A 15,986-nucleotide genomic window follows, 5' to 3' on the forward strand; every position below is an offset into this window, starting at 1 on the left:
GAATTCCTAATAAGGCCCTGGAACAAATTCCAGACACACACACGCTCTTCCTCTGTGTCTCACTCTTTCATACTATGTGCAGTAAAGGTGAACCAGTGAGCGTGTGTACAGTTACACAAGGAGAGAAAGACACACATTCCCATAATATACATTCTACACTGTCTTACTGTCTGTTTATCAGTCTGTCTGTCTGGTCATCTGTCTGTCTCTATTTGCCTGTCTATCTATCTGCATATCTTCAGATAGTGGAACTGGCCTATAGGTGAAATATTACAATCACTGCAAAGTGACTACATCACTGCAAACGCGTTTGCAGGTTTGTAGGATTGAGACACGTCCCGTTATATGAGTACACCTTACTGAATCAACATGTGAATCAGAATTAGCAGTCTGCCCTAGTGTGATACTCAAGTGCAGAAGTGCTGTGACTAACACTCCTCCGTTTTCTCCTCTGTTATTCTCTCTCTCGTTCTTCTGACGTGTCTGTGCTTGCATAGGCTGGAGCTGCAGGCCATAGACTTTATACACACACACACACACACACAAAATCAAAGCTCTCTTAGTCACTCTGTATTCTCACCCATACTTCTTCCTGAAAGTATTATACTTGTTCAGATATGTAATTATAGCCCTTGGTGTTAGTGCCCTACACAGTTGCTCCCTCAGTGTTAGTGCACTAGAAGCGTAAACAGCATTCCTGTACTTCCTTTTTTGGACTGCTGAACGAGTGCACTGTTTCTCCTACTTAATTCCTTTTGCAGGCTGAAGTGTGGGTACACACACACACACACACACACACACACACACACACGCCAAAGCAGACACATGCACACACAAGCAGACACACAGTCAAAGATGCCCACACAGACAGACACAGACACACACACTTCCCCATAGCCACAGTCCCTCCACAGGCATGTTTTTTGTTTAAATATATATTTGTGGGGGTTTCCCCCCAATTTTCAGTCTTGGCCAGTTCTCACCCCCTAGCCAGGTCTCCCAACAACTACCAACCAGGGAGGCTATCACATACTTCCACCAAGACACGTGAGGCAAGCCAAGCACATATTTTTCAACTGCTGCTCACTCTATGTCATAGGTCAGCATAACACACTCGGAGGGAAGCACTATCCACCCTCTTCCGCATACATGACCTTACAGACGTGCCCATGATTGGCTAGTGTCTCTGTGAACGATAGGGGAGAGAGAGTATGCCATGGCCAATCTTTTTTCCCTTGGACTCCCAGCCATAGGATGGCTGAGGCATCGCTGGGATTTGAACTCACGATCTCCAGATATCTCGCACCACTCGGAAGACCTCGGCATGTCTAACCCTTTAAATTACACGGGCCTTTTACCAACAGACGGGAAATCAATTTGTAGCGGACTGTAATAACTGTAATCTCACTACTGAATACAAGAATGAAAAATTCAGCCAAAAAGTCAAATGTGCACAATGCTCCTGAGCTTCTGCAAATCTCCCTGGAAAGCCTGGAAAGCAACAGTAATTGACAGTCAGGTCTGGGTAACACTTGGTGGGAGTTTCAAATGCATACATCAATCATTCCCCATCACAGATACACTACATTGCCAAAAGGATGTGGACACATGACCATCACACTCATATATGCATGAACATCCCATTCCATACTTAGTCCCCTCTTTGCTGTTATAATAATCTCCACTCTTCTGGGAAGATTTTGGAGCGTGGCTGTGGGGATTTGCTCGTTCAGCCACAAGAGCATTAGTGAGATCAGGCAGTGAGGTCAGGCGAGGAGTCCTGGGGTGCAGTCAGCGTTACAGTTCCATCCAAAGGTGTTCAGTGGGGTTGAGGTCAGGGCTCTGTGCAGGCCACGCAAGGTCTTCCTCTCCAACCTTGGCAAACCATGTCCTCATGGACCTCGCTTTGTATAAAGGGGCATCGTCATGCTGGAACATGTTTGGGCCTCTTAGCTTCACTGAAGAAAAAAATGTAATACTACAGCATACAAACTATGTGGCAACAGATTGGGGAAGGAACACATGGATGTGATGGTCCAGGGTCCACATATTTTGACCTTATAGTGTGTGTAATCCATCAACACATATTAAAAGCATAAAAGCTGTTCAGGCTTCACAGTGCTGACGGTTGCAATCTACCTGGCCAACATAAGCTAACTAAAAGACAGGGTGGAGAACACTGGATCAAATTACAAAATACACACATACACACACACAGATTGGATACTAAAAATACACAAACTGAAGCCAACCTGGAAAGTGAATTTTGTGTTTGATCTGTGTTTCAGCAAGCCAGTGTTAGCTGGCATGCTAGCCACTCTTTACCCTGTTTGGTGTATTGCAGAGCTGCAAAAAGCTTTCACCTCAGTTAACCTTTTTCTCCATTCTGTCTGATCGCCTCTGGCTGGTTATAATCCGAGCGTGCAGCTTATGTGTTGCAAATTAAATCAGTCAGTCTTTTTCTTGACTCTATTAAGAATATATACACTCACTGGGCACTTCAATAGCGCTGCTTAGTCATGCAATTATCCGATCAGCCAATCATGTGACAGGAGAACAATGCATAAAAACATGCAGATACAGGCCAAGAGCTTGACAATGTGATCTTAGTGACTTTGACTGGTTGTTAGTGCCAGACAGGCTGGTCTCATAATTTCAGAAACTGCTACAGTAGGCACGTGGTCTTTTTCCAATCCTCTGCTGTCCAGTCTGGATGAGACTGTGCTCAGTGTAGTCTCAGATTCCAGTTCTTGGCTGAAAGGAGGAGAACCCAATGTGATCTTCTGCTGCTGATTTTCTCATTCCGCTACTGCATTCTGAGATGCTTTTCTGTTCATCACGGTTGTACAGAGTGTTTATTTGAGTAAACTAGAACCAGTCTAGCCATTCTCGTCTGACCACTCTCATCAACAAGGCATTTCCATCTGCAGAACTGCAGCTCACTGGATATTTTTTTATTTTTCCACACAATTCTGTGTAAACTCTGGAGATTGCCATTCTAAAATAGTTTGGCTTTAGGTAATATGAGTGATATTGTGACAAGGCAACATGGTTCAAACAAAAGCTATTTACTGAATATTTCTTGAAAATCCTTGTCCTAATCAGACTACAGTACACTAAACAAGTGTGTGCGGAAGTGTGTGTGTGTATATGTGTGTGTGTGTGGTTGTGGATGTGCTGAGCACACACGCAAATGAAAGGGCTTTGTGACCCAGGCTTTTGGCTTGTAGTAGGAGATTTAATATCCATACTGCATTGACTAAGCACTGAATTATGGAATAATTTAATAAAAAAACAAAAACATTATTGCAAATTAATCTTATGGATTTGAATGCTTAATTCTGTTAAGGCGATCAGTGATGAACAGACCGCAACCTATGAAAGGTTTATGTAAAGAGACAGCAGGACAGCCACCAGCTAGTATGTACATTAAATGGCTCTGTACATTAACTCATTAAGGCTCATTTAGCCTCATTAACAGAGAAAGTGGGTGACGTTTAAGTCCCAGCATGCACTGGGCTGATAACGCCACTGACTCACACACTGAGTGATCAGACATCACACACTTCCTGAATGACACATACAGTGTGTCTGAGTTACCACAAGCTCTGAACAATGTTCCATTCTCATATATGATAACTGCTCAAGCTTTTTAGCACAGTACAATATTATTACAACAACGCTGTATCAAATAAATGCCACGTGTAGGCATTTTAAAAGGAACTGTTTATATTTAAAAGAAAAAAAAAAATCCTTGTTTGTTCGGCACTGAATATTTGTGATGTCACACTCCATAGTAGTGGTTAATGGCTTATGTGAAAGTAGACACAAGAATTTGCAGTTTTTCCCATGAGAATTTCTACTAGGTTTAAATGTTATAATTTTATTGTAGCAGTTGTTTATGCTGATATACTATCAAAAGAAGCTTTAGTTGTGCTGTTTGTTTTATTTCTTTACCAATGTTATTGTGGGGAGGTGTGAATCACACCCTTCCCCTTTCCCTTCGCCCTGCTCACCAGCAGCTAAACCCAGAGTCACAATACTCTACACACAGGAGCCCAACCATGTCCTGACTAATGTTATAACAGACTTGCGGCGCTTAATTCATATGTTTTTACTGATTGAAAATGTCCGATAAGTCGATTTCCATTCCACCAGTGGAACGCCAGCATACCACTAGAAAGGGTTAATAGTATATTTAAATAAACTTAAGGAAAAGGAGAGGTAGCCACTGATGCAGTTCAGCCACTGTAGAGCACTGGCTAAAAACTGGACATGCTTTCATTAGGGGAGGGAAGGCATTACTCTCTCGCCACTGTCACTCAAAGCAACACTAGCCAATCGCAGGCGTCTGTGAGCTCGGGTATGCAGAACAAGGTAGATAGCACCTGCCTCTGGGTGTGTTACGCTGCCCTGTGACACAGCATGAGCAGCAGTTCACAGCAAAGATGCAGAGATTGTCTTCGCGTGTCTTGGACGAAGAATGTGTTTGACCCACTATCACTGGTTGGTAGGGGCCAGTTATCTGGTGGGTGGGAATTGGTAAGACCAAATTGTGGAGAAAAAAAAAGGGAGAAAATATTAATAAAAAAAATTTTACCTCCTCCAGCTTTTAAAGGGCACCACTTCTTTTAAATTGCCAGTCTTATTTGAATTACTTTGCCATTTTATGATCGTTGATATGAAACAAACCGGGGGTCACTAAACTCATATGTGCAATTAAAATAAATTATCTTTTTAAACTTGACAGTGTAATCCATATATAATATTGTTGCAACTCGCCAATTATAAGAGTTGAAGTCGATCAACTGAGGTTCACATTAGTGAGTCCAAATTTTCACACACTCAAGAGCTCTAAAAGGATACTAACAGTGTTCCAAGCTAACTGGATCTTCATGAGTAACTGGATTTTCTTGTGTAAATGCTCCTGTGAACAATTTACCAATAAACTCATTTGTTCATCCAAACTCTGCAGCTACAGGAAAGTGCCTATGCCACCAGAATCTGCGCGTACAAATGTGTGCCTGACCAAAAAAAAAAAAAATAAATAAAATAAATTATTTGACCAACATTATGTTTTTCTTTTCAAATGTTATAGCCTATTATAGCCACATAGCCTACTGTGGAGGATACAGTGATACACAACAGGCTCAGCAGAACCATCATCAAACTGTGACGATGTCTCAATATCGGACAACTTGCACATTAAAAAAATGAGCAAAAGGTACAGTTTCTTTGGCTGAATCTAGTTACCTGCCATTTCTGTCATCTCAGTGAACAATATATTGACAGACTATGTTATTCAATGAACCGATGTACGTGTACGTACAATATTATACTCACTACTTACAAACTGTGTACACTAATATGGAGGTTTTAAAGAACAACTCTCTTCTATAAATTTATCAATAGGCTTTACGAGGCTTTGCTGCATGGGATGTACAAATGGATGTGCATAATTTATGTTTCCTGGTGGTACCAATAATTTTACATTATACTATCTTCTTGGCTGAGAGAATTAATTTTCTTCATACTTTTATTTCCTTTAAATTCTCTTAACACGTTTTCTTGTATTGTTGATGTCACAGTAGTCGAGATGATCAGTACCCGCTTATTGCATCCATGTTGGTTTTACCATGTAAATCTGTAGTCTAGGGCTAGATTTGGCCTTTGGGTCTACTCATTACTTTATGCTTTGCAATGAATGGAAAGGTCGCGAATGAATGGTCGTTTGCGAACTCTGTACGTGAACACTCTGTAAATGAACAGGAATCTTCTGGAGACTTGATTTAAAAGCAAACACAGCAAACAGTTTTAAAACAAACACAATGCAAAGTAAATTGTGATTAATAAGTACATTAAGAATTTAATTGAAAAATTTAGGCGACAGTTAAGACAAAGACCGACAAACTCAGCCGGCTGGAATTTCAGTCAGGCTTTGGTTGGGGCACATCTTGCATCTCTACTGGCACACCTAAATTTACATTTCTGGCTATGCTACAGGCTCCAGTGTTTCCCCTGTCTGACAAGTTCCGCAATCTACTATTAAAAATATCTTGCTAAACAAATGAATCATCCAGAATCAATAACCTAAAGAGACACAGCAAAACGAACATTTCTACCATTTCAGATTTAAGGAGAGAATGGGAGGACAAATTTGAATTTTGTCCATTCACGTTTCCAAATGGACTGCATCAAACTGAAGTTTCAAACAGACAGGAAGTATTGTGATGATCTGGTGAATTACAGGTTAGCCCAATGTGGTGATACTGTATAAAGGTTTAATACCAACACACAACAAACTTATCTGTGTATGATCACTTTTTTATATTTCAGTAAATCAATATTTACATGGGGGGGAGGTGTATGAGACATGGTCTGTGTTCTATTGTGCACACAGCTCATGATGAGCGTTAGATGGCAGTGATACAGACAATGAGACAGTGTGTACGGAGATCAGGCATGTTAGTTTCATTTCTCAGACCAAATCAAAAATTAGTCAACACTTCCTTGTTTCCTAGAGTCACTCACGCACATGTGCACACACACGCACGCACCTTTTACACACATGCAGGGCACTTATGAGGCATAGACCAGCAGAAACTCACTGAAATTCTGAGTGGCTGAGCGAGTTCGTTCTTTCGTCATCACAGCCAACCAGTGCAACAGAGAGTTGTGTTCTCTATTTATCTAGTGTTGTTCAGTCTTTCATTCTGTCATTAACAGGGCGATATATACACTATATTGCCAAAAGTATGTGGACACCTGTCCATCACACCCATAAGTGGATCTTCCTCAAACTGTTGCCACAAAGTTAGAAGCACACAATTGTATATTTGTCTTTGTATGCTGTAGTATTACAATTTCCCTTCACTGGAACTAAGAGGCCCAAACATGTTCCAGCATGACAATGCCCCTGTGCACAAAGCGAGCTCCGTGAAGATGTGATTCGCCAAGGTTGGAGTGGAAGAACTCGAGTGACCTGCACAGAGCCCTGACATCAACCCCAGTGAACACCTCCGGGATGAACTGGAACACCGACTACACGCCAGACCTCCTCGCCTGACATCAGTGTCTGACCTCACTAATGCTCTTGTAGCTGAATGAGCACCACAGTGAAAATCCAAAATCTAGTGGAAAGCCTAGAGTGGAGGTTATTAGAACAGCAAAGAGGGAACTACATCTGGAATGGGATGTTCAGAAAGCACATATGGTCAAGTGTACACATACCTTTGGCCATTTAATGTCTGTGTGTGTACATTTGTGTGTGTACATTTGTGTGTGTATATATGTGCTTGTATATATGCGTGCGTATATATATATATATATATATATATATATAAAAATGTAACCGAATACAAATACATTATTTGGTTGAACAAATAATGTGTTCTAAAAGGATACAAATACCAAGAGGAGAAGCTCTACTCATTTTTTTTTAGAAAGCTTACCAGAAGGTTCACATGGCATCTAGTTGTGTCACACAAGCGGGAGGTTTTTATTTTCATGCAGGCACGAGAAATATGTCTCAGAAGTTATGAAGCTTGCAGGACAAACAAAGAGCACACTGCCCGATGCATTTACAGCGTTTATTCATGATATGCTGACAGCGCTGGCATTTCTACCTTTGGGTTTTTTCCAGTATTTTCCAGTGTTTTTTGGGGCATATTGGTAGGATTCATATTTAATTTAAAAAATAGTTTAGGACACACCCACTCTGGGCTTAAATCTGAATGCAGATACAGATGTGAATATCTGGAGTACTAAACAGATCCAGATCCAGGCATATCCTTAATATACACCACTTTATTAGGAACACCTGTACACCTGCTCATCTGTGCAATTATCCAATCAGCCAACCAAACAGCAGCGCAATGCATAAAATCATGCAGATATAGGTCAAGAGCTTCAGTTAGTGTTCACATCAGACATCGGAATGAAGAAGAAGTGTGATCTCAGTGACTCTGACCGTGGCATGGTTGTGCCAGATGGGCTGGTTTGAGTATTTCAGAAACTGCTGATCTCCTGGGATTGCTTCTCTAGAGTTTACACAGAATGGTGTGATATATATATAAAAAAAAATAAACATCCAGTGAGCAGCAGTTCTGCAGGAAAAATTGGACAGTGAGTGTATATGATGATGGGTGGCACAGTTGTGGGTAGGTTTGAGCTCCAGTTACTTTCTGTACAGAGTTTTGCATGTTCTCCCCACGTATGCCCGGGTTCCTCTGGGTTCTCTGGCATCCTCTTACCTTCCAAAAACATGCCAGTAGGTGAACTGGTGGTGCTAAATTGTCCCTAGTGACTGAGTGTGAATGAGTGTGTGATGCCCTGTGATGGACTGGTTTCTCATTCAGGGTGTATCCCTGCCTTTTACCCAGTGTTACCAGGTTATACTCCAGATTCTCCGTGACCCTGACCTGGATAAAGTGCTTACAGAAGATGAATGAATGAATGATAGATAGATAGATAGATAGATAGATAGATAGATATGGGCCTGTGCTGTGTATTGTAGGTCTATATGGTGTGACTTACAAGTGTGTATCAGTTGGTGTAATAAACATTATGTTAAATAAACAGAAAGAGTCACACTTCTGTTCACAGACATGACTGTTAGATCCCTTTTTTTTAAAAAAATAAAAACTGTACTTGGTCATTAAAAAATATCAGATAATACACTGATATATGATTACACAGAATATTAACATGGTGATAGAAGGTGTGGAGTAGGTGGATTTGAATAAACAGTTTGATAACTAACTTCAGTGTGTGCCGACCAGTGCTCACACTGTGAGGGCACACACACCCTCACACTCACACACACACACACAGGTGGACTTAACGCTAAGCAAAGGCAGGTCACCGTCTTGGGCCCCCAGAAGCCAAGGGCCCCCTAAGATTGCAAATTATATATATTTTTAATTATTAATGCTAAATAAGCTATGCTGAAAATTTAAATATAGATATTAAAACAACTGAATAGGGCCCCATTCCTATATTTTGCCTAGGGGCCCCCTAATCACTCAATCCACCCCCGCACGCGCGCACGCACACGCGCATGCACACACCTGGAAGAGCCAAAGCGGAGCTTGTCGCTGCACATCGCGCGCGCTGTTACAGGACGTGGAATGCGGAGCGCGAGCACCGGACATGCGCAGACAAACAGAAGGAGCGCCGCGCGCAGCCTCAAGGCGAGTTTCAGCCACTCCCATGGAGAGTGATAAGAGCGTTACAGGTAACTAACTTACCTGCATTCATAAACCTATACAACGATTAATAACAATAATAATAATAATAATAAGTATACGTATTAAACACTACACAATAACTAAACTGTTAAAGTATATTTATTAAAAAATAAATAAATAAATAAGAATAAATATCGAATAAGAGTTTACACAAGTCGACCAGTCATGTTAAAATACCGAATTAAGCTATAAATCGAAATGAAAGCCCGGTTCTTTGTTTTATCACCAGCCTTTAGTCTCCATGAGCGAGAAAGTTCAACAAAAACCGTCAGACAAACAATATATTTACCACAGACACACATTCACACTGAACTACAAACAAAAAAAAAAACCTGTATTACTGTACTACCCACACTACTGTACTGAACAGTACGCTGAAACATGGAGCATAAGCCGCCTCGGCTAACTGTACACACTATGCAGTGCAGTAGTGTGCGGTTTGGGACGTGGCCACTCTGTAGCCGTGAATCCGCCGCTTTCAGGCTTCCACTGCCGCATACCCAGTCCACACACTCACACTTCATCCCACTTACACACTACCAGCGAGGGAAACTGTGCGACAAACACAAAAACTTGGATGAAAGTGTGTGCTGAAGTGTGTTGTTTGTGCAGCAGATGAAACTCCGCTATGTGTGTGTGTGTGTGTGTGTGTGTGTGTGTGTGTGTGTGTGTGTAGGGACAGGAATAACATAAACAATAACACAACTCGGCTTTAGCCGCTTTACCTCATTGTTCAGCTGCTCTGCGCTGCTCCGAGTCCCAAAGCGAGAAAAGTGAACAAAACAGTGCCGATAACGAGCACTTCCTCATCTATCCTGCCTCCGAAGGGCTGAACGGGTTTCTCGCCTCGGAGTACAAACTCAATTTCCTGGTTTGGGAGAAAAAGGGGCTGGAAGAGTGGAGCCTGTCAACTCCAATCAGGATCTGCCACTCACCCCCTTATCTCTCCCTCTAGCTCTCCCTCTTTCAGCGCCCTGAACAGTACTGAATACAGCTGAAGTGTATAAATATTCCTCAGACTTCCCTCTACACCTCCATGTCCCTCCTGTAGCAGTCTCTCCAGTCGCTCAACTCTGCAGCCCGAGTCTCGACAAACTCGCTCTGTCATTAACGGTTAAAGCGAGTCACAGCTATAGTAAGCCATTACTCCCGCCCTGTCCCGTCCCTCCTCCCCCTCTCCCTGAGGAGAAACGCCCCGCCTCCACAGACACAAGCCCCGCCTCCACCGACACAAGCCCCGCCCATCTCCAGCCAACAAATCCCGCTTCCTGAGCTGGGATTGGCTAATACTTCATACCCACAAAAAAAAAAAAAGGTACGCCACTGATTATCCAATCAGGTGGGAAACTGCACAATGGTGTTTTTGGCTCAAAGTTCAAACCAATCACAACAAACTTTAGAAGTCCTGCTAACAGGTTAGTATTACCGCATGAACAGACGGTTCACTAATTATAGATTACTATCAGGCAGATGTTTTTAAATGCTCTCGTTCAGGTTTAAAAAATAGCGCCCAAGGTGATACTTCCAGGTTTAAAAACAACAACAATTTGGGAAAAGACCTTTTTAAATTCAGTAATTGCAGCAATACCCTTTAATATAACCGGATTTACTCTATTTTAAGATTCGTATGATCTACCTTTAAATATATTAATGAGCCATAAAGTAAATATATTTTTTATTTTGTTGTGATTTAATGAATAAATGTAATGGAGCACAATTCTTATAATTCTTATTTACTTCACCCGAGAAATGAAAAGTGTGTCACAACCGTCTCTATCCGTTTGAGCTTGTTGACGTCACTCACACACTTAATACACAGTAGGCCAGACATGAGCAAATTACTAAAGTGTTACTGCACATGTCCGATAGATGGCGCTGTGACGCTAGGCCTGCTCTGTTCACTGTGTTGACTCAAACAGTTTCCACACATGTGAAAACACCCTCACACAATGCTTGTTTTATTCGGATCCACGTGTGTGTGTGTGTGTGTGTGTGTGTGTGTGTGTGTGTGTGTGTGCCGACATTTTCTAGGATGAACTACAATAAATAGTTATATAAATATAAGTTTTAAAAAATGCTTGCACACGTGTCACACTTGTGTATCGGGACTTGATATAGCCTTGTGTACTGTACTATTGTATTATGTTTTGCACCATATGTTTTGGTCCTGGAGAAACAACATTTCGTTTTAATGCATACAAGCTATACAGAGGAATAACAATAAAACCCACCTGACACTTAACTTGAAATACAGTTATCTATCACAGGTTACTGATCAGCACCTGTCCACTCTGCTGTGAATTCCAACATCAAAATTGATACCAGATTTCAATGTGTGTTTTAGGCCAGGAGATGAAGCACTAACCCCATATATGAAGTTTTTTTTAGTACAATTATTCGGGTCGCTTCCAGAAAGCCGGATTTGCGAGTTAGATTGATAAGAATCATGAAAATATGACTGTTTCCTTTTCAGATATAAGGCTTGCATGAAATCAAGATTACCCTAACAGCTGCTCTGAGACAATGCAAAATGATAAGTTAAGTATGCTACATTCATTCATTTTCTGTTTATGAAATAGAAAAATGAAGAACAAACATTTAAAAAAGATGATTCTAACGATATTCTAAATCCTTTTCAGGATTCAAAATCTGGCTGTAAGGGATAGGTCCTTCCATGGCAGGGGACGGGTTACGCCACTAAACCCAACTCAGCACCACTCAACACACCAACAAACCCAAGTCAGTACCACACAACACACCAATAAACCCAACTCAGCACCACGCAACACACCAACAAACCCAAGTCAGTACCAAACAACACACCAATAAACCCAAGTCAGTACCACGCAACACACCAATAAACCCAACTCTGCACCACTCAGAACCCCACTAAACCCGACTCAGTACCACTCAACTCAGCGCACTCACCACACCACTAAACCCAACTCAGCACCACTTGACCCGCCACTAAACCCAGCTCAGTGACACTCGACATGCCACTAAACCCAGCTCAGTGACACTCGACATGCCACTAAACCCAGCTCAGTGACACTCGACATGCCACTAAACCCAGCTGAGTGCCACTTGACACACCACTAAGTCCGACTCAGTGCCACTCGACACACCACTAAAGCACCACCCAGTTTCATTTCTAGCAACACTCAACCTGTGTTTTGGCAGCTAGTAGCTTGTCAGACCAAGCAAGATTTTTCAGTAGGGATGGGAAAGAAAGGATTTAGAGATAAGATAAGTGCTTGGCTCAGTGAAAGAAAAGGCTGTAAAGAGTTCACCTGGGGTTAAAAACAACATCACTGTATTTGGGTGAAGGGGAGGTTGTATGGAGATACTGGTGACACAGCTCTATGTTTCAACTAAACCAGCTTTAACAAAGTTGAGGACCATCTTCCTACTTAATTATGACAAGCCAAAAGTACCTCTGCTAGGGCCACAGGCAGCTAGAAGCAAGCTTTCTGATTATGTAGGAACTCTGGATAGCTTTTCAGTTACATCATGTGCAGCAGTGAAATATTTTAGTGTGATTATTGACTATAGTCTTTTATCTGACTTCATTTGATAATATTGCTAGGATAGCCTTCTTTCATCTCAAAAATATTGCAAACTTAAAAAATATAATGTCATTACATGATGCAGAAAAATGAGTTCATGCTTTTATTACCACTAGGCTGTACTATTGTAACGTTTGCTGTCTGGATGTTCCAGCAGGTGAATAAATAAGCTCCAGTTACTCCAGAACACAACAGTCAGAGACCTTACTAGAAGCAGAAACTGATCATATCACTCTTATTTTATCCACACTACACTGACTCACAGTCAAATTTTGCTTTGATTATAAAATGCCAGTTACAAATTACAAAGCACTGGAAAAGTCTTGTAAAGAACTATATGGTCTTACCCCACAGTCTCTGAATGAAATTTTTATTTATTATGATCCACCATGCCTGTTTTGATAAAACAGTGCAGGTTCTTTATCAGTACCTAGAATATTGAAGATTACAAGACAGACAAATGGTTATTGTCCTGGCAAGTGACATAATCCACATACATACAGTGGATATAAACAGTCTACACATCCCTGTTAAAATGGCAGGTTTTTGTGATGTAAAAAAAATTAAACCAAGATAAATAATGTCAGAACTTTTTCCACCCTCGATGTGAAACATATAAAAATTAAGTGAAAAACAATCAGAAACATTTTAGGGAAAAATAGGAAAAATTAAAAACTTACAATAACCTGGTTGCATAAGTGTGCACACCCTTTTATAATTGGGGATGTGGCTGTGTTCAGAATGAACCAATCACATTCAATCTCATGTTCAAAAGTAATTATCATACTGCTGTCATCAATGAAATTATTCTGATTAACCCCAAAATAAAGACAAGCTGTTTCTGTAGGATTTTCTTCACATTTTATTGGTTTCATCTGACTGCTGAAGCCATGGTCTGCAAAGAGCTTACAAAGCCTGTACAGAGTCCCACTGTTGAAAGGTATCAATCAAGAGAGGATACTGTGAAGGCCATCATCAACAGGTGGAGAAAATGGAGCACCACAGTGACAAGTAATGAAATGGCCTCTTTGGAAAGAGAAATCTTCACCAAATATTTATTCTGGGTATGACAATTATTTTGAAATAAGCGATTTTGAAATAAGTGAGAAAAATTGCATTGAGGAATGGAAGAGAATGTCAAAATCAAAATGTGCAAAGCTCATAGAGACGCATCTGAGAAATCTCAAATCTGTTATTGCTGCAAAAGGATGCACTATGTATTAACACTGGGTGGTGAATACTTATCAACTGAGCTTTGTTTAGATTTTTTTATTTTTAAACAATTCTGAGGATGTCTAAATAATTTATTTGGTTTTATTTCTGTAGAGAGTCACATCTGTTAATTTTGGAGGTGTTGGGGTTGAATACTTTCTGGCGGCACTGTATTAATCAGCATATTAATGAGAGTTCACGTGAGGTAAGGTGAACATTTCACACTGTATTTCTCATTTAGCTCACACGATGTGGCGTGTAGGTGTGTGGTGGCAGAGTCATCTGAGGTAAACTGTGTGTGTGTGCATGTAAGTGAGTCCAGAGGTGACACTGCAGCTGCTTTTTCTGAGTTTCTGTGGTACTGTGGTAATCAGTGCAGAGTGTGAACAAGGTGTCTCCTTACAGAGTGAAAGAATGACATCACATGAATAGTCATGATCTTAACACTCCATCTCTAACCAATTCTCTCTCTTACACACAAACACTGTTTTATGGAGGTCACTCCTAACTCTGCACTTTCAGACAGGGGGACAAAATTCTATGCAATGATTTTTAATTTTCCACTTAAAGAAACTTTTTTTCTAACAAAAAAAAAAAAATAGAAAAAAGAACAAGAGCAATCCACAAAGTGCTGCACCGGAACTTTATCAAGCATTGTTAGAACTGTGTGTTGTCTTCAGATGATACTACCCTTTTTTTAAGTCAGGAGGTTAAGACACAGTTTAATCTTTCAGCAAAATTATGACCAATACAGAAATAGTTGCAAGAGAAAAAGAAAATTGGTGTTTTTCAATGGCAGTCCCAAGTAAGAAGTAAGTAAGAATGACATGTGCATAGAGCAATGTTTACTGGATATGACAGGAATGGTTTCAGTGCTGTTTTTCTCTCCAGGAGAGGTTTCACCAAACTGTAGTGGTGTCAATAACGTTGCTAACTGAAAACTTTTATGTGTTTTTGGTTATATAGTGATGGTGCAGTGGGTAGCATTATCACCTCACAGCTCCAGGGTCCCAGGTTCAATCCTGTGCTAGGGTTACTCTGGTTTCTCCACTCCCCTCTTACCTCCCAGGTGGATTGACCAAGATAAATTACTCCTAGGTGTGAATGAATGAATGAAAATGTGTGCGTGGTGTCCTGTGATGGACTGGAATCCCAATCCAAGGTGTATTCCCACTTCATGCCCAGTGTTCCCAGGGTTGGCTCTGGATCCGTGGCGACCCTGAATAAGAATAAGAAACCTCTTAAACCCTCTTGTGGTTGAATGAGCAAATCCCCACAGCTACACTCCAAAATCTAGCGGAAACCTTCCCAGAAGAGTGGAGGATATTATAACAGCAAAGGGCCATTAAATCTGGAATGATATGTTCAAAAAGCATCTCATTCCATGTGGGAGATGTTCAAAAAGCACATAAAGGTGTGAAATTTGGAAATATAGTATGTTTGGAAATAGTTACATCATTTTGATGCCATTTGTGAACCAGCTTCCAATTCCCTATGTACAATGTATGGCTAAAAGTTTGTGGACACCTGACCATCACACATATATGTGGTTCTTCCCCAAAGTATGTTTGGCAATATGGTATTTTAACATAGTATATTTCAGGGGGTTCAAACCTGAAATCGCCCCCTCCTCAGCTATGCCTCTGGGTGTTTGCCCTTGCACTAGTGAGAGATACCTACTGTATAAAAAGAAAAGTTTAATCTGTATAATAAATGTTAACACCTAATAGTTCATACAGTTGAATCATTTGTTAGCCCTTCTAGAATGGTCTTATTCTTCTTTTAGAGCCTAGGTTGTTGGTGCTATTTGACAGAAATAATATGTTTAAAAATGAATAGTCTTAGAGTATGGTCCTAAAAAGGCTCACCTCTGCTTTAGAGTTATGTCAGTAAACTATTTTAGTTCCCTAATGAACTGTAGACTGAACCATACAAAATTCTGTTTCCACAAAAGAAAAAA

The 15,986-nt window shown here is 40.8% G+C and overlaps 1 protein-coding gene and 1 long non-coding RNA gene across 4 annotated transcripts in view; one reads left to right on the forward strand and one right to left on the reverse strand.

Moving 5' to 3' along the window:
• vaspb (vasodilator stimulated phosphoprotein b) overlaps positions 1-10,408 on the reverse strand; it is a 30,899-nt gene extending 20,491 nt beyond the window's left edge. For 2 of the 3 annotated variants that reach the window (XM_026913362.3, XM_026913363.3), the window contains exon 1: positions 9,974-10,408. In XM_026913362.3, the coding sequence (XP_026769163.2) occupies positions 9,974-9,978 (5 nt within the window). In that variant the 5' untranslated portion in view covers positions 9,979-10,408. The remainder of the gene's footprint in view (positions 1-9,973) is intronic. The other variant, XM_026913361.3, reaches the window with a different exon arrangement.
• A 1,316-nt stretch (positions 10,409-11,724) lies between these two features.
• LOC128318527 (uncharacterized) lies at positions 11,725-14,240 on the forward strand. Its single transcript, XR_008301923.1, has 3 exons — positions 11,725-11,987; positions 13,662-13,878; positions 14,141-14,240. It is a non-coding gene; the product is annotated as an uncharacterized LOC128318527 (long non-coding RNA).
• The last annotated feature ends 1,746 nt before the right edge of the window (positions 14,241-15,986 follow it).

The sequence above is a fragment of the Pangasianodon hypophthalmus genome, chromosome 6 (genome assembly GCF_027358585.1).
Source record: "Pangasianodon hypophthalmus isolate fPanHyp1 chromosome 6, fPanHyp1.pri, whole genome shotgun sequence".
Lineage (NCBI taxonomy): Eukaryota > Metazoa > Chordata > Actinopteri > Siluriformes > Pangasiidae > Pangasianodon > Pangasianodon hypophthalmus.